This window comes from Lissotriton vulgaris, chromosome 1_1 (genome assembly GCF_964263255.1).
Source record: "Lissotriton vulgaris chromosome 1_1, aLisVul1.2, whole genome shotgun sequence".
Taxonomy (NCBI): Eukaryota; Metazoa; Chordata; class Amphibia; order Caudata; family Salamandridae; genus Lissotriton; species Lissotriton vulgaris.
The window spans coordinates 1,627,499,051-1,627,518,436 of record NC_141685.1 but is presented as its reverse complement, the minus strand read 5'-3'; the positions used below and the strand labels follow the sequence as shown (position 1 = coordinate 1,627,518,436).

Here is a 19,386-nt window from a genome sequence, read left to right as displayed (position 1 = left end):
GATTGGGTTTTTTTAGGAGTGGCTTCAGTAAAGTCTTTTTTAGGTCAACGGGATAGACTCCAGTGATAATCACAGTGTTACATATATTAGTAATTGCTGGAAGCAAAACTTCCAAAACTGGTAGCAGTACTTTAAAAGGGCATGGGTCCAGGGCAGAGCCTGATTTAATAGGTGCCAAAAAATCCCTGACCTGAGTAATAGAGACCTCCCTAAACTGAGATAAAGAAGGACCAATTGTGGAGGGCTTCACCTTTTCAGAAGGAATATGTACATGCGCTTCTTCGGAGCTAGCAAAGACCGCATAAATATCATTAACTTTGTCGTAAAAGTAGTTGGCCAAAGCATCACAGAACAATTGGGAGGAGGGAGGTTGAAGGTTAGGTAAACAACCAGCCAATTGTTTAGTTGTCTCAAACAATGCTTTATTTGAATTTTTAGAAAGTTCAATTTTTTCCGAGAAGTACTTCTTCTTAGCATCTAGGATCATATTTTTGTATATGGTAACCGAGTGCTTGTAAACTATTTTGGCCTCTTCAGAATAGTGCCTGCGCCAATTCCTTTCATTCTTCCGACACAGCTGCTTCTGTGTCCTTAGTGTATCTGAGAACCAAGGGGCAGATGGAGTTAATCTGTTTCGAGAGCTTTGTTTAGTCTGGACCAGACGAGTAGCAGCAGATGCAACCCATTCATTATATTGGGCAGTAGCAAGATTAGAGTCAGGTGATAAAATCGGGCTAGTTTTAATCAGAGCCGATTGTAAGCTATTGCTGTCAATATTTTTCCAGTCCAGGAAGGTCTGACGGTTATTATCATTCTCCATAGTTATTCCTGAGGGATGGCTGGTTAAAGTAGCCGTTATGACAAAGTGATCTGACCATATAATGGGGAAAATTGCAGAGACCCGAAGGTTGTCTAAATTGGAAAAAATACCATCCAGGATATGGCCACCTTCATGAGTTGGGGCTTTCACTAATTGGGAAAGCCCGAATATGGTTAGGCATGCCTGGAGGGCAACTGTGTCACTGTCTTCAATTTTGTCGAAGTGAAAATTGAAGTCGCCTAGTATGGTTAATGATCCATCCAAGGCAGATACTTCAAGAATGTGACTGATGTCAGAAATGAAAGCCGACCTTTGTCCTGGTGGACGGTAAAGAAGGATACCTTTAAAATTTATGGAGGAAGTGAGTTTGATAGAGAATTGAAGAGCTCTTCAACTCAATGAGAATAACAGTTGGAGCTGGTACCAGAGTTACACACAATGCAGTTTTAAAACATAAAGCTCACCAAATTTAAAGCTAAAAAAACTCTTGAGAACAATTCTAATGAACCTTCATGCAATCTATATTAAGACAAAAAAAGAATAAGCACTGGTGAAGCCAACAGGTCTCACCTTTGTGACCTGCTGGCTTTGGCAGGGCTTTCTGCAGAGGGACAAAAAAAAAAGTGGACATGGCATGTCATTCAGTAGACACGAGCATACATGATGGAGTAAGCGCTTGCCTGTTGATTGGCAAAGGTGCAATGTTCTTGTCTTTTTTTGGTTACGTATCCTGATCCAAGATGGGAAGCGACAATTAAAGCTGTGGACAGGCTGGGGGGAGGATTAGCAACACAGAGCATGTGATACTGAACAAAAACCTGCACACAAGGAAGACAGCAAGTGAGCTTAGGAGAGAGTAACATGGAGTTGTCTGGGGGTGGGGGGGTGCTGGTACATGGGGGAAGAAACAGCACACAAGGGAGAGATCCTGGAAACACATGCACTCTTTTGAAGCGCTTAAAGAAAAAACAATTCCATAACTGTGAGCATTGGAAGGATATAAATCTACCAATCAAAATGATGGCAAAGAGGCTATGTTCCAGGGGAGGGACAAACACATGAAGAGGAAGGTAATCAATCAATCAGGGATTTGTGAAGCGTGCTACTCACCAGTGAGGGTCTCAAGGTGCTGGGCGAGGGAGGTGAGGGGGACGTGCAACTCAGTCAGACGAAAAGCCAGGTCTTTTGGCTCTCCCTGAAAGGTGTGCAGAGTGGGGGAACATCTGATGTTGAGCGGGAGCTCGATCCAGGTCTTTGCCGCGATGTCTGAGAAGGCTCTTCCACCAGCTCTAGCTCTGCGGATGCGTGGGGGTTTCGGCGAGGTCGGCGGAGCGGCGGTCTCTCTTGAGTACGCGGAAGGAGACTCTTTCGTTGAGGTATTGGGGTCCGGTGTTGTGGGGGGATTTGTACATGTGAGTGAGTAGCTTGAAGGTTACTCTCTTCTAGACAGGGAGCCAGTGGAGGTCTTGAAGGTGCTGGATGATGTGTGATGATGGGTGATGCAGAGGACGAATCTAGCTGCGGTGTTTTCCATGGTCTGGAGTATGCGGAGGAGGGATTTGTTGATTCCGGCGCAGAGGGCGTTTCTGTAGTCCAGTCTGCTTGTTATGAGTGCGTGAGTGACGGTCTTTCTGGATTTCGGGGAGATCCACTAGAAGGTCTTGCAGAGGATGCAGAGGGTGTTGAAGCAAGTGGAGGAGACGGCATTGATCCGTCAGGTCATGGTAAGGGAGGAGTCTAGTATGATGTAGAGGTTCTGGGAGTGGTCCGAGGGAGTAGGGGGGGTTGCCGAGGGCGGTGGGCCACCAGGTGTTTTCCCATGCTGAGGGGGTGGGTCTGAGGATGAGGACGTCTGTCTTCTTCAAGTTGAGCTTCAGACAGCTGCTGCCCCTCCAGGATGCGACATCTTTCATTCCTTCCTGGAAAGCTGAGTCTGGTGGTGAGGGGATCCTTTGTGAGGGAGAAGATGAGCTGGGTGATACTATGCTGAGTCCATGCTGTCTGAAGAAGGCGGCGAGGGGAGCTATATAGATGTTGAAGAGCATGAGGCTGAGCCTTGGGGGACTCCGCAGCTGATCACTGTGGGTTCAGAGAGGAAAGACGAGAGTCTGAGTCTTTGGGTTCGGCCGGTGATGAAGGAGCGGATCCAGTCGAGGTTAACTGTATGCCGGCGTCGTGGAGTCTGACGGTGAGAGTGCGGTGAGAGGCGGTGCCGAAGGCTGCAGAGAGAGGACAAGTAGGATGAGGGCAGCGGGGTGGGCCTGGTCGAGGAGAGTACAGATGTCGTCTGTGGTGGCGAGGAGGGCGGTGCCGTTGTTGCTGCGGAATCCAGATTGGGAAGGGTCAAGGATGGAGTTGTCTTCGAGGAAGGTAGTAATCGGGATGTTGACGATTTTCTCTGTGACTTTATCCACGGAGGGGAAGAGAGAGACGGGTCTGCAGAGGGCTTCTTGAGGAGGAGCTTGTCTTCTGCACGTTTCTGGTCAACGAGGAATGTGCTGGATTTGAAGGTGGCGTTGATGGTGAGTCGTGCCTCAGGTGCTATGGCGGCGGCTTTGTGGAAGTTGTGCGGCGGGCAGGGGAACGTGGTGGCTCCGGAGTGGATGCTCCTCATGATTGTGGCAGTGTCTTTGGTGGTGACCGGAGTCCAGGCGGAGATGGTAAGGTGGCCGACTTTGCTGGAGGAAGGAGTGGTTTCAGTGACTGGTGTCTGTTCATTGAAGTTATCGTAGAGGGACCTGATTTTCAGCTGGAAATAGGAGCCAAGTTTGTTTCAGAGGTCCTGGGAGGGTGTGATGTTTGAGGCTTCACTGGAACGTTTGGTAAATTCCTGAATGATGCTGAAGAATTCCTTCAAGTTGCTGGAGTTGGTGAGGATTTTGTTCTGGATGAAGGTCCTTTTGGTGGATCTGAGGCGTTGGTGGTATTCTGTCATGGCGTTCTTTTAGGGGGTCCGTTCTTCCGAGGTTTTGCTGTTTCTCCATAGTTTCTCGAGACGTCTGAAGGTGCATCTGGATTCTCGGAGGTCAGTGGTGAACCAGGTAGCTTTCATGGGGCGCTGTCTGTCGGGGTTGCGGATGGGGGAGAGCTTGTCTCCGCAGTTGGTGATCCATCTGTGTAGTTCATTGGCTGCAGAGTGGACGTCGGTCGTAGTGGAGGGGGATCGTGGTTGAGGGTGGAGTGGAGCTGCTCCTCAATGACCTTGCTCTAGTTCCTACATGGAGGGCGTGGCGTAGGCTTGTGAGCGGTAGCTTTGCCGAAAGAGCAGTGGTGGTCCGTCCAGGGGGGTTGCATGGTGTGGATGAAGTTGAAACTGTTCCCTCCTGTGAAGATGGGGTCGAGGGTGCGTCTGCCTTGTGGGTAGGGGGGGGTGACTAGCCGTTTCAGTCAGATGTTGGCGAGGTTGTCTTGGAGGGCAGTGGAGTTGGGGTCGCTGTGGTTGTCAAGGTGGAAGTTAATGTCTCCGAGCAGTATGTAGTCTATGGAGGCAATGGCCTGGGGCGCGATGAGGTCGGTGATGGTTGTGGTGAACGCGGTTTGTGGTCCGGGAGGTCTGTAGGTGAGGGTGCAGCATAGGGTAGTTCTGGGGCTGGTCCAGATCTGGAAATGGCATGACTGAATATGGAGCAAGCAAATGAGAGCAACAATAAAACCAACCAATGGTAAGCAAGGAACATACTCTAAGCCTATAATATGTTTTTGGTAAGGTCCACAAGAGGTATTTCGAAACCCATAAGCGGCCTGGAAGGTGAGAGCTAAGAACTGTCGACTGAAATGGACAGGTGGGAAAAACTAAATGTTTTACTCAGTCCTAGGTATCTACACACCAAAAGATGACATGGTAATCTTCAGCAAGGAAACACAGTATTGGCTCTCATAAGAAGACATATAACTCACTGGCGAGCAACTGAAACATTTATTTGGAACTCCTCCAATGCAGTTGACATTTGGTTTGGCTAGGACCCAGACTACACTTTGGCTATTGAAAAAAAACAATGACAAAGAAAAGCCTTCTGGAGCATAGCAAAAATAAGAATGCTATGTCTGGATTGCCAGTGAATAGCGTGAATGTTTATGAATAAACAGCATATACTGAATAATAGTCTACGTTCTTGAAAAACACTTGTTTGCAGTGTCTTCGTTCGTATTTTGAAAAATAGCAAGATGGTACACTTTCACTACCTGAAAAATTATTACAATCTTCCGAGAAAAAAAACATAATAAATTGCTAGTTTCTTTCAGAATCTATGGAAAATGTAGTAGCTGTAAGCGATTCACTATTATCATCAGTTACAACCTTTGCACTGCCAAATTAAAATAGTGCATCAAAATTGTATGGAAAGATTGTGTCTGAAGACCTGGTAATCCAAGCCATGAACACGCGGTACTGGGAAGAGAAACTAATCAAGAAGACATCACAAAAAGAACAAGAATTCTATGGGACAAAGGAAAAATAAGTTAAAGTATTCAACAATGAGAATCATAAACCAAAATCTGTTTATTGGACTCTGCTACCTGTGCACAAAGCTGAAGGATGCCCTAACATGTTGAAGTTGCAAAACAGCAGTCACAAATTAGAAAACACTTGTTTTGGGATTGCAAAGAAATATATGGACGTGGAATAGAATTGAATATAGAATAGGTGCAGCCATAATCTACCAATCTTATTCAAGCCATTTATATAAATGCAGGAATTACTTGAAGGATATCAGGAAAGATAAAGTTCTAAGGATAATGGTTAAGTTGTTAATGACGATTATTCTTTGATGACTGCAGAAGAAGGAAGTACTGAGAACTGCTTCAAGGACAATACATTCATACTAAGAAACAGCATCACTCAATCTCATTTGAGAAGTGTTTTGGCATGTTCAGATTAACTGTTGCGTATCCAGCTCTTAGAAAATTTTAAAATGTGTTATGTGCGGCACATTACTTTATGTGGATCACTCATCTTAGCCTCTTGGATGCTAAGGACACGCTAAAGCTGTCCCCAGCACCAGTGCTTAGGTGCAGAAGGTTGCTCCAGAACATCCAGGCACCAGAGGCAGGAAATCCCACTGGTGCGAGCACCGGAGACATTTCCTTTTTGCATTTTTAGCCTCAGTAAAGTGAGCCAATCAGCTCATTTACTTTCACTTACGTCGGTGTTCGGGGAATTTGGACGTGGAAGTATCGTAGGAAAGGGGAGAATATCCCCTTTCCGATAGTATTGTTCCCTAAGAGATCACTTCTTGGGGATCGCTGCAGGATGATGATCCACAAGCAGGGATCTACTCACTAGACACCAGTGACTATTTTTGAGGTGAGGGGGAGGGGGGGGGGAACCCCCATGGCAATGGACTAGTGCTCCCCCTCACTTCAGGCTCTACAAGCTTTCTGTACCTGTCACCCCGCCCGAGGGCAGAACCGAGGTCTAATCTGCTGAAAAGTTCACTAGACCCCCAGGGATGCAATTCATTAGCATATATTTCGGGCGTGGTGGCCCTCTCACACATCTGGCCAAGCCCCCACCTAAAGAAAAACGCCACAACAGTTGTTCTGCCCCCTTGGGACTAAGTTGGGCAGTTTTACCACCCTATCTGCCAACATGGAGGCAGAAATCCTACTAGAAGCCAGGTATTTTTGTTGTTTTTGCAGTGTTGAAAGGTGTGGGGGGGGGGGGGGGGGGGGGGGGCATTCCACATATATCATATATAAGGAAAAACAACGGTTCCTGTGGATTGATAAGATACCTTTGTAATAAAGGAGGCTATAATTGCAATATTTTAGAGGGTACCTCAATGACAGAGGGCGAAAGAAACATTAACGCAGGAGAATTCATGTAACATTTTTATAAATTTTTAGACCAAAAGCAATATAAACAGTCTGAAAACCAAAAAACATCAGAGCATTGTGTTCCAAGTGAGAATGGGCACCCAAAGTTAAGTGACAGTGTGAATTTCTATATACAAGGTTTCCACAATTTTTTAAGAATCTCTATGTAGACAGCAGCAATATGCAATGGCATGCACTGTGTAATGGTTTGCTTCTTCTGTGTGTCGACAGCGTTTCGACCCTATCCTCATAGGAGCGTCGAACGTTCAGCGCCCAGTGCTGAACGTTCGAAGAACGAATGCTGGCCCGTCGGCCAACGGTCACGCGCAGCACTAGCAAGGTAGTGCTCGCGACGACCGTTGGCCGACGGCAGCACTTAAGGGGTTAAAGTCAGTGTAGGGTCTCTTCAGGACTAGCGATGAAGGAACATCTGAGGGTGTAACTGGGCAGTCTCGAGAATTGTGTGTCACACATGGAAAAATAGAAGAAAAGAAGTTACTGAGATGAGAACCCGTCCGGGTACACAATATGAGGAAAAACTGCCAGTAAAATGATTGGAATGCAGCCAGATGGGCTCAGGGCGTACTTCGCTACAGCTTTGTGAGGTACAATGACGTCATTGTACCTCACAAGGCTGACGGAAGCAGCCTTGCAACTCGAAAAGGTAAAGCGCTGTCCCGCAGGATATTTATCTACATTTTGGTTACAGTGCATTGTCACTGGTTAACATTTACCAAAGGGATTTCCCCCGCTACGGCTGCGTGAGTGTCTCCAGGTCTACTGCTCACACACAGAAGATACAAATAAAAACATCACAAATATATGTTTTTTCCTCCTCATTTTCAACATTTTTTATTTCAACAGTTGGTTTCTTTGGAAAATCTTTGAGGGATCTACACAAATAACCCCTTGCCGAATTCAGAATTTTGTCTAATTTTCAGAAATCTATAGCTTTCCTGCGGGCACCCATGTGTTTAAAAGCGGCTTCCACAACAAACTGGAAGTAGGTTGAAAGCTCAGAAATTTGGAAAAATGGCCTGCCTGTTTGAAACATTTCAAAACTGTGGTAAAAAAAATAGTTTTTATGATTCGATTATGCACGTTCCTTAAAGCTGAGAAGAAAGTGACTTTAGCAAATCAAACTTTTGTCTGATACCATTTTGGGGGGAAGGGGAGGGAATCTGACTTTTTTGCAGGGCACATTTTTCCTATTTCGCCCTTCCCCCCCCCCCCCAAAAAAAATGTTGCTATATTTTGTCTCTTTTCTCAGTCCCCCCACCAAGGAAATACACAAACCCTAGGTACCTTTAGAATCTCCAGGATGTTGGTAAAAAAGAATGCAAACATGGTGTGAATACTTTGTAGAAAACAAAAATTATGGAGTCCTAAGCGTGAACTACCCAATTAGCCAAAAAAGGGCTTAGCATTCTAGGGGGAAAAAGCCTAGTAACGAAAGGGTAATGAATTTAGCTGAAATAACATGAACCTCTTTTCCACTTGAAATGGGTCAGTGAATAACAAGGAGAGAGAAAGATGGAGGGACTGCCACGTTTAACATTCGCTATTAAAAGTGAAAAATGGTGATTGAAGTGACACCAAGTACAATACAACCACTAGATGATTCTACTATTATGCATTGTAAAACATTCAGTGCACCAAAAATGTGTTCGGTAGAAATTTCTAACGTATCCACCATGAAACAATAAAAGGCTAAAATTAGGTCTGATGTGGTCTTATGGCTGCCTTTCGTTTAAGATGTCAGTAGCAAGTGCTTAACTTGCTGAGCCATCTGAGATGTACACTGTACTCGCTGACAAGCCTCATTGATAGAAAACGTGTGATGAGAAATAAATTAATTAAAACTATTGGAGAAGGTCTTGCTCATACCCGGAATACTTCTGCATGATCCAACTGTGACACCAGCACCAAAGTCTTTGGAGCGAAGAGTTGTGAGGGCTGTACATGGCCTGGCTCCTCATCTTGGTCCCCATTTGTGGTTTGGCTCTGAGAAAACAAGAATGAACAGGCTTAATTTAAACAGTAAAAGTGAGTGGTTTTCTCAAGTAATTACCTGGGTCTCATGTATGCAAATAAAATAATTTATAATTCATGGTGTGACACTATGTCTACATACTTGATTTTATGTTCCATCTGTTGGATAATTACAGAGAAACATAAAAGTGTACAAGAAAGGGTGGTTTCCAATCTAACTTTATCAAAAGGCAAATCACCAGGCAGAAACATATAGGCACACACCTATCTTCTTCCACACAAGTGCCAGCAATATCATGAACAGGCACATATACATCTACCTCTGTTAATCAATCAATCAATCAATCTTTATTTCGATTATAAAAAAACATAAAAGATTACATTTGAGCCCCGACAAAACTGGTATAATCAATAAAGAATTGACCAATGCTCACACAAGGAAATTACCATCACACTACATTGCAACACTGGACGAAGAAGCATCAACAATACTCGTACCAATCGCAAATAGAGAGGAAAACACACACTCAGAAATAGCTGCCTAAATCAGAAAACAAATCTTAAAAGGCAAACTCGAGGGAGCCCCGGGCCCTAATGGGATACCGCCATTAATATATAAACAAGACGCAGACCTTTGGAGTAGCATTATGGCACCAGTCTTCCAGGAAATAAGGGAAACAGCAAAATGTCCAACAACCTGGAGAGGCTCCATAATAAGACGATTTACAAAAAGGGTGAAAGGAACAACTCAAGCAGTTATCGACTAATAGCCTAAGTCGATACAGAGGCTAAGTATTATGTAGGCCTCGTCCTGGAGGATTTAACGTCCTGGGCAAACGAAAAGCATATCATCCCGGCTACCCAAACCGGATTCTGCAGAGGCCAGGGCACAACGACCAACATTATGGTGATAACCGTTCTGACAGATGCAGTAAAATCCATCAAGAGCTCATTCTTGTGCTTTATTGATTGTAGCGCTGCATTCGATCATGTAGACCGGAGCAAACTTTGGCAGAAGCTGGAAAGATGGGGGATTCCAGGGCCACTCCTACAGCAGCTGATCATGCTACATACCAACACCTGGGTTAGGATCAAATTGGGCTCCGGTACACACATCTCAAGACAAATCAGCACCACCGAAGGCTTGAAACAAGGCTGTGTCCTAGCCCCTATGCTGTTCAACCTCTTTCTCGCAGATCTCACCGGCGAACTGGAGAAAACCCAATCCCATGCCCCACGGCTAGGCGAAATCACACTCTCAAACATCCTTTACGCTGACGATCTGGTCCTTATAAGCCGGTCCCCTATCAGTCTCCAAAATCTTTTGGATACAACCAACATATTTTCTACAAAACAACTCACTAACCATCAACTTAAATCAAACAAAAGTTATGACAATGAATTATAACAAAAAAAAGAAACTGGCTTTGTTTCTGGATGGACAGAGGTTAGAACAGGTTGCCACTTACAAATACCTAGGTGTTATTATAGACAACAGAGGCTCATTCAGGCATCAATTAGAGGCCATTCGTCGGAAGGGCACGACATTTTACGTGTCGATTAAGCCCCTGAAGAAAGCTCTCCCCGACCGGTCCTTGGACCCCCTTCTGCAGGTGATAAGAGCGCACCTGCAACCCATGCTCACGTATGGTAGTGAATCCATGCAAGGAAAAGATGCCACAACAATAGATAACACCATCAGTCGTGCATATAGGGCAATATTCCATCTACCCGTCTATACATCGCCCGCTCAAATTCGCCTCGAATTGGGGCTACAGAAACAAACGGTGGAGAGAAGGGGTGCATATATTAAAACTTGGCGGAAAATTAGAGGTGCCGACCATGGATCCTTGAACGCCTAACTCTGGACCGAATTATCCACTAGAGAAAACTCACCGGCAAGGATCTACCTACAAGACTCACTGAAGATCTTGGAACTAATAAACCTCTGGTAGTCATCAACAGACCTCAAAACCTTTAAAAAAGTGCTAACAAAAGTAACCAAGACGATTTCATCAATAGAGGACAAAGACACCCTGGCTAAGAGGGCCCATGGATGGGCCGTGTTGAAAGACAATAGCGCACTGAAACCACAAGAATACCTAAAAATGGGCTTCACACAGATAACAAAAAATAAGTTCCTAAACATACGCTTTGGTATGATACCCAATTTACCGCACCTGGCACCTTGGAAAAGGGAAAGCTCAGCAAACAGCTGCAGACTCTGCTCATCAGGAAAAGAGGACCCTATTCACATAATTTGCATCTGCTCAAACCTTATGGATATTAGGCGATCTCTACTCCGGGCCCTATGGAACCAGAAGAGCATAAAAAGCTGCAGGCAGGCCGTGATGCTGTGTTTTAATCCCGAAGAGACTCAGTTAAACTACAGATTACCAAAATTCTTTGATATAGTGGCCATAAGACTCAAGAAACAGACACATGGCTCACCTAAAGCACTAGCCAACTCAAAAATGTGCTATGCCCCTGGGAGTTCTTTTTGTTCCTTAATCTCTATGGTGTGATTAAATCCTATCGTGACTTATGATTTTAACGAGCAAACTTACCTGCTCTTTTTACATTACAACTGTAATAGTGGTTGCTTTTTTATACATTTGTATGTTTTATATTGTGAGTTTTTATTAACTGTACAATAAACTCCTAACCAGCTCAGAGGCGGTCGCTCCCCACGCTCCCTGGCTCCTTGTATCGGAGCGCTATCACGCTCCCTCTGCTATTTGCTGCTGTCAGCTGATCTGCGCATCGCTCGCTTTGCAGGAATTGCCGTTTGTGATATTGTCTGTGCCTGTCTGCTAAATCGTAGCGCTGCATTAATTTTACATTGCTCCCATTGCCCACATTGTTATTAGGAGCTGCCTGGTACGATAGATAAACTTCACTGTATTTCATTGATCGCATTGCTTTATCAGCCATTTGTGCCAGATTGTGCCTCTGCCCAGTTCTTTGAGAGCCCAATCTCGCCCTGTTTCGCTTTTGCTTTGCAGCCATTTTGTTGTTGTGCCTCGTAGCCCGTCCCTCCGCCCGCTCCTGCCTCCCAGCTGCTCCACCCTCCCACAGATAGTTGTCGTTCGTGCCGTCCTCGCTTGCGCTGTGACTCTCCTGACCAGCTCAGAGGCGGTCGCTCCCGACGCTCCCTGGCTCCTGGTATCGTAGCGCTATCACGCTCCCTCTGCTATTTGCTGATGTCAGCTGATCTGCGCATCGCTCGCTTTGCAGGAATTGCCGTTTGTGATATTGTCTGTGCCTGTCTGCTAGATCGTAGCGCTGCATTAATTTTACATTGCTCCCATTGCCCACATTGTTATTAGGAGCTGCCTGGTACGATAGATAAACTTCACTGTATTTCATTGATCGCATTGCTTTATCAGCCATTTGTGCCCGGTTGTGCCTCTGCCCAGTTCTTTGAGACCCCAATCTCGCCCTGTTTCGCTTTTGCTTTGCAGCCATTTTGTTGTTGTTGTGCCTCGTAGCCCGTCCCTCCGCCCCGCTCCCGCCTCCCAGCTGCTCCTCCCTCCCACAGATAGTTGTAGTTCGTGCCGTCCTCGCTTGCGCTGTGACCCTCCTGACCAGCTCAGAGGCGGTCGCTCCCCAAGCTCCCTGGCTCCTCGTATCGTAGCGCTATCACTCTCCCTCTGCTATTTGCTGCTGTCAGCTGATCTGCGCATCGCTCGCTTTGCAGGAATTGCCGTTTGTGATATTGTCTGTGCCTGTCTGCTAGATCGTAGCGCTGCATTAATTTTACATTGCTCCCATTGCCCACATTGTTATTAGGAGCTGCCTGGTACGATAGATAAACTTCACTGTATTTCATTGATCGCATTGCCTTATCAGCCATTTGTGCCCGGTTGTGCCTCTGTCCAGTTCTTTGAGACCCCAATCTCGCCCTGTTTCGCTTTTGCTTTGCAGCCATTTTGTTATTGTTGTGCCTCGTAGCCGTCCCTCCGCCCCGCTCCCGCCTCCCAGCTGCTCCTCCCTCGCCCCACCCCCCTCCACTATCCACTTATGACAGATGCTTTTGCGCGCAGCGATCACGCGCAGCGGATGCGCCCCAAGCGAGCCGAAGGTGCGCCAAAGATAAGCCCGTCTTCGCCCGTCCGCGCCTGGACCACGCCCAGCGCCAGACCCCCTGGTCCCCGCAAAATCCACTCCTCCCGCATAACGTACGACTCCGCTACCCTCTCAGCACTCAACCCCGGACGTCTCCCAGACTTCTACCAAGCCGCCCCAGGACACACCCATGGATCCTTCATCTGCCACTCTTGCAAGTTCGACTGCATCAGGACCCACACCAAACCCACAGACTCCAAAAAGAGCCCCAACAACCACCTAAAGTTCATCCTACTCAACACCCGCTCGATCCACAGACACGCCATTGACCTTTGGAACCTACTCGACACCACATCGCCGGACGTCGCCTTCCTTACAGAAACCTGGATGAACGCCTCATCAGCTCCCGACATCACCATAGCCATCCCGGACGGCTACAAGATCATCCGAAAGGACCGCACCAACCAAACAGGAGGCGGCATCGCCATCGTCCATAAGAACACCATCCGCATCACGACCAGTTCCGACGATAACCTCACTACCGCCGAACACCTTCACTTCCAGATCCACACCGACCCCAAGACCACACTCAGAGGCACCCTCATCTACAGGCCACCAGGACCCCGCACACAATTCAGCGAAGACATCGCTGATTTCATCAGCCCACACGCCCTCCCCTCCGAGGACTACATTCTACTGGGAGACCTCAACTACCACCTGGAAAAGAAAAACGACAGCAACACCACCACCCTTCTGGACAACCTGGCCAACCTCGGACTCGAACAACTTGTTGATACCCCCACTCACTATGCCGGGCACACGCTCGACCCAATCTTCACCTCCAGCAAGCACATCTCCTTCAATCACACCACAGCTCTCCATTGGACGGACCACAGCTGCGTTCACTTCAACTACAAAAAGACCACGACCCACAACCTCCCACAACCAATTCCCCAAAGAAACTGGAACAAAATTACCACCGACCAACTCCTCACATCGCTTCACCAAAACCCTCCTGCCAAATCATCGGACCCAAACCAAGCAGCCACCAACCTCACACAATGGATCAACCACAGCGCCAACGAACTAGCACCCTTGAAAAACCATCAAATCAAGCAAGGTAGCAAAAAAGCCCCCTGGTTCAACAATGACCTTAAGAAATCCAAGAAGTTCGGTCGCACCCTCGAGAAAGCCTGGAGAAAAAACCCTACCACTGACAACCTGGCCACCTTCAAGAACGCCACCAGCAAACACCACCAACTGATCCGATCCACCAAGAAATCAGCATTCAAGGATCGACTTGACAACAACGCCCACAACAGCAAGGAACTATTCAACATCGTCAAAGAATTTACCAACCCCACCGCCGGCACCAACGACATCACTCCCTCCCAAGACCTCTGCGACTCCCTAGCCTCATTCTTCCACAACAAAATCGCCGACATACATAACAGCTTTGAAAACCAGTCCGGAGACCAGTCCTCTCCACCCACGTCTCCACCAGTCCTCTCCACCCACCTCCGAACCAAAACCACCAAAACCAAAACCCCCCCCGAACAACATTTGCACCTGGAACCCAATCACCACTGAAGACACCGTCCGCCTGATGAACTCCATCCACTCAGGATCGCCAACCGATTCATATCCCCACCACATTTTCAACAAAGCAGACTCCATTATCGCACCCCATCTCCGAGACGTCATCAACTGCTCCCTCAACTCCGCTACCTTCCCGGAAAGCTGGAAACATGCCTAACTCGGCGCCCTTCTGAAGAAACCCACAGCAGACCCCACTGAACTTAAGAACTACCGCCCCATCTCGCTCCTCCCATTCCCTGCCAAAGTCATTGAGAAAGCCGTCAACAGCCAGCTCACCGCCTTCCTCGAATCCAACAAATCCCTCGACCCCTCACAGTCCGGCTTCCGAGCCAAATCGCAGCAACAGACGACATTCGAACACTACTGGACAACGGAGAAACAGTTGCCCTCATCCTACTTGACCTCTCCGCAGCCTTCGACACAGTTTGTCATAGCACCCTCATACAATGCCTCAGCAACGTCCGAATACAAGGAAAAGCATTGGACTGGATCATCTCTTTCCTCGCCGGAAGAACCCAGAGAGTCCGCCTCCCCCCTTTTAGATCAGAGGCCACAGAAGTCATCTGCGGCGTACCACAAGGATCATCACTCAGTCCCACCCTCTTCAACGTATACATGAGTCCCCTCGCATCCATCGCGCGCCAACACAACCTCAACATCATCTCCTACGCTGACGACACCCAGCTGATCCTCTCCCTCACTAAAGACCCAAACACCGCCAAAACCAACCTACACGAAGGGATGAAAGAAGTAGCCGAGTGGATGAAGAACAGCCGCTTAAAACTGAACTCGGACAAAACGGAAGTCCTCATCTTAGGCTCATCCCCCTCTGCCTGGGACGACTCATGGTGGCTACCGGCCCTGGGAACCGCACCCATACCTACGGACCACGCACGTAACCTGGGCTTCATCCTGGACTCCTCCCTCTCGATGACCAGACAAGTCAACGCTGTCTCATCATCATGCTTCAACATCCTACGCATGCTCAAAAAAATCTTCCGTTGGATCCCCACCGAAACAAGAAAGACGGTCACCCACGCACTGGTCACAAGCCATCTGGATTACGAAAACACCCTTTACGTCGGAACCACAGCCAAACTACAGAAAAAAGTCCAACGCATCCAAAACGCCTCAGCCTGACTCATACTAGACATCCCCCGCCAAGCTCACATTTCCGGCCACCTGAAAGACCTCCACTGGCTCATCGTCAACAAGAGAATAACGTTCCGTCTCCTCACCCACGCACACAAAGCCCTCGCCGCAATTCCGCGCATCCATAGATCCACCATGGGGGATAGATCCTTCTCCTACTTAGCGGCCAAAACCTGGAACTCTCTCCCCACCCACCTCCGACTTACACAGAACCACCTCTCCTTCAGAAAGCAACTAAAAACTTGGATATTCGATAAGTAAAGTACCCCCCTCCCTCAAGCGCCTTGAGGCCCTCTGGTTGAGTAGTGCGCTATACAAATCTCTGAACTTGAACTTACATAAAAGATTACATACAGTATAAAACAGTCATAAAACAAATATATTGATCCCGTGGACATTCAATCCAACATAGTTAAAAGTACCAATCAAAGTCCCATTAACGGTTTTTCCTGATAGTTAAAACAATAAATACAATTTAAAAAACTAAGAACAATGAATCTACATCAACATTTAAACAAAATTACGTAATTACCAATCCATTTAAACACAATTCATTTTCCTGAAGTTAATTCATTTTTAAGAAATGTAAAACTATTGGCATTACTTACATAAGAGTTACTATACTTTAATTTGCACAAGATTATTCGCAGTGATAGCTAAAATGTGAAACCCCTTCTCCTAATTAAATCTACACTGAAAAGATATATGCTTATGCTGAAGACAATGGATTGCTTAGTATCCGTATGCAGTATTCTTTCGGCCTCACTGTAATGTCTAAAACCCAAAAGACAACAAATTGGTTTATTCCATTTTCTCCTTGCATAGATGTAAGCAGAACAGAAAAATAGTATTTGTACTTCATTCTCTTTAGCACCTAAATTACAAAGTTCACAACTACCATCATTTTGCTTTCCTGTGTAACCCACCCACTTTGCAGTATTTGCATTAATTTGCAGGATGCCATAGCGAAATTTTAAATATAGAGATTTGGCAAGACCTTGTAGGATTTCATCCATAAAGGACTCAAATTTACTGTTTGGTTTCATAGAAAGATACCTCAAGGATAGGGTGCCTAGTTTGGGGTTGTGTAACCGGGAGGGTTGAATGAATGCCCAGTAATTTACCTTTAACACTTTTTCAGAACTCGACTTCTAACCTTCTGGGTTCTCCCAAAAGTGTCTCAGCACAGCTTGGTAAACCACTCCTCATTATGAGTCAACCATGCTAGCCTCGTATTACTTTTAATTCTCAGGATTTCCTGTAAGCCTTCTCTGTAATCGGCAAGTTCGTCTGTTGACCACAAGCGGACCCAAAACAGTAGTGGCCGCAGAGCTGCGTGGTCATCAGTACAATGGATGTGTAGGTCCATTACAACAGGAAGTAAAGGGGTACATTTTGAGATACTTAATAATTTCCTAAAGAAAATATTCTCTTGTACCATAAATGTATGTTTCACCGCATAACCCCATAATTCTGCCCCATAAAGGGAAGCAGATTGTGCCTTATGTTTGTATAACTCCAATCTCGGGGAAACAGCTTTTGATTGACTAGTCTTATGCCTCCTCACTATCGGAGCTAAGCTCTGGATAAGAGCTGCATTGCACTTGTCCAACTGCGGTTTCCACTCTAATTTATTATCTAAGGTAATGCCTAGGTAATTAAAATTGTGCATGTATTCGATCCTTTCTGTAAGAACGGTCAAAGTTTTCTTAAAAGTTTTATGTGGATTGACTGCCATGTATTTGGTTTTAGTTGAATTAATCTCCAATCCTTTGGTTTCACAATACATTCTAAAAGTATTAAGGACATTTTGAAAGCCTTTGGGTGTCAGATATTAAAATCTTATTTTCTGAAAACAAGAGTGCAGGTACATGAGCCCCCTCCTTCCCCCCCCCCCAACTTGGGAGAATCATGTTCGCAGCCTAAGAGGGATTCTGGGATGTCATTCACATACAAAGAAAAAAGTGTGGGGGCAAGAACACACCCTTGTCTTACACCTCTATTTATAAATATATACGATCTGTCAATTCTCCATTTGGACCCCATCTGACCCTGGCGGAATTAGCCTCGTGCAATTTAATAATCTGTGCTAAAATTTCCCCCGGGACACCCTGGTCCCTCAGTGTTTTCCACAATGCATTTCTGGGGACCAGGTCAAAAGCTGCTCTGAGGTCGACAAATGCAATATACAGATGTGCCTTTTTTATTTTAATATACTTCCAGATAATACAAAGAAATCTAAACACCTGATCGATTGTGCTGATTTTTTCCCTAAAACCTGCCTGGTACTTGGTTAAAATACTGTTTTTCAAAATCCAAAAACTCAGTTTGTTTAAAATTTGTCTTGCAAAATCCTTTTGCAGGACGTCGATTAGACTAATTAGTCTATAATGCGCCTGGTTCATGCGGTCCCCCCTTCTTAAAACTGGCTACGATCTCTCCGCCGCGCTATGATTCAGGGACAGGAGCACCCATTGCAATAGTATTGCACAGAAGATTAATGTACGGTGCCCAGATCTCTTTTTCATGTCTCCATAGGTCCCCAGGCATCCTGTCTGGTCCGGGTGCCTCCCCAGGATTTATTGCGTTTACTGCCTCCATGGTTTCTGACATACTAAAAGACAAAGATGCTTCGCTTGGATTAGGGATTAAGTAATCACTGCCGAGAATAGTCTCATTTATAGGAGCTGAATATAAATGTGAGAAATGGGATACCCAAGTATTGGCATCCAGGAATAAGTCCCTATGGCAAATCCCACTTCTATTGCCCTTAGAAATCAAGCGCCAAAACATAGCCTGATTATTTGATTTACACGCATCTAGCAGCAGGGACCAGATGTTCTCATCCCAGCATTTCTTTGTCTTAGTTGCCAACTCCTTGTAGCAGCTTCTTTTCTCCCTTAGGTCTACAATATCATTGTTTTTACTGCCTCTATTAATTCTTTTTTAGCATTGCGACACTCTGTTATACCATGTATGGCCATTTAGTGATGGATCTAGTGTCCACTTTTTAGAAGGCTTTAAAGCTTTGGTTAATATTGGTCCAAGTCCCTCCACCATATTTTCATGCATTCGCATGATCGGGATCTCATTTTCTGGTAAATAAATATGTGGGGAGACTTGTTCTATGTATGTCTCGTAGATTTTCTTAACTGTGGCTGAATTCCCCAATACTACAGGCCATTTAAGTGCACTGTGGTTATTTGACACCACAGGTTCAATTATGGTATATGTGGAGCTATTTTTCACTGGGGCTGTTAACTTAAAAAGGGAAGCACAAAGCGTCAGGCACAAGGATTAGTGATCACTCTCTATACGATCTTCCACTACGAGGTCACTTACCATAGTCTAAAATGGAATTGAGACCAGTACGTCGTCTATATAGCTATTACAATTACCCCGCTTAAAAGTTGGTCTGCTTGGACTATCAGAGGGTAAGCGCCCATTGCAGGCACGTAGACCGTGGGCTACAGTCAACCGCAATAGCACAATTTCACTGCGGTCAATATACTCCTACCATGTAGGGTCTCTTAGGTTTTTTCTAATTCCAGCTATATTCCAGGAAGTTATCTTTATATTGGGCTTACAACCTTCATCGAGTATGTTGCCATTTATCCTTGTGTTGTTATCTTCCTCTGACTGCGTGTACTCTATGGCATTGCTCGGATCGTTAGTTATATTCAGATGTCCTGGAGCTCTATCACCCTGATTTTCAATCACTCTGATTTTCATACACCTCCCTTTGACCTATTCAGGTAGATGACCTACACCACAAGACCTAAGATCAGTCGCAGCCCTAACATTAGAATAGTTGGGGGGCAAGACCTCTACCTGGATTTTAGAGGGCTCCTCTAGGGTCCTATCATTAATAGTCAGAATGCCTGGTACTGTTAGATCTTTAGAGGTGCCATCATTAAACCCTCCCACCGTTTTGCTACTAG

At 45.9% G+C, this 19,386-nt stretch overlaps 1 protein-coding gene across 8 annotated transcripts in view; it reads right to left on the bottom strand.

The window, feature by feature from the left end:
• Positions 1 to 19,386, bottom strand: part of SBF1 (SET binding factor 1) — a 1,591,024-nt gene that overhangs the window by 1,245,552 nt on the left and 326,086 nt on the right. For all 8 annotated transcript variants that reach the window (XM_086918836.1, XM_086918839.1, XM_086918838.1 and 5 more), the window contains exon 4: positions 8,522 to 8,638. In XM_086918836.1, coding sequence (XP_086774962.1) covers positions 8,522 to 8,638 — 117 coding nt within the window. The remainder of the gene's footprint in view (positions 1 to 8,521; positions 8,639 to 19,386) is intronic.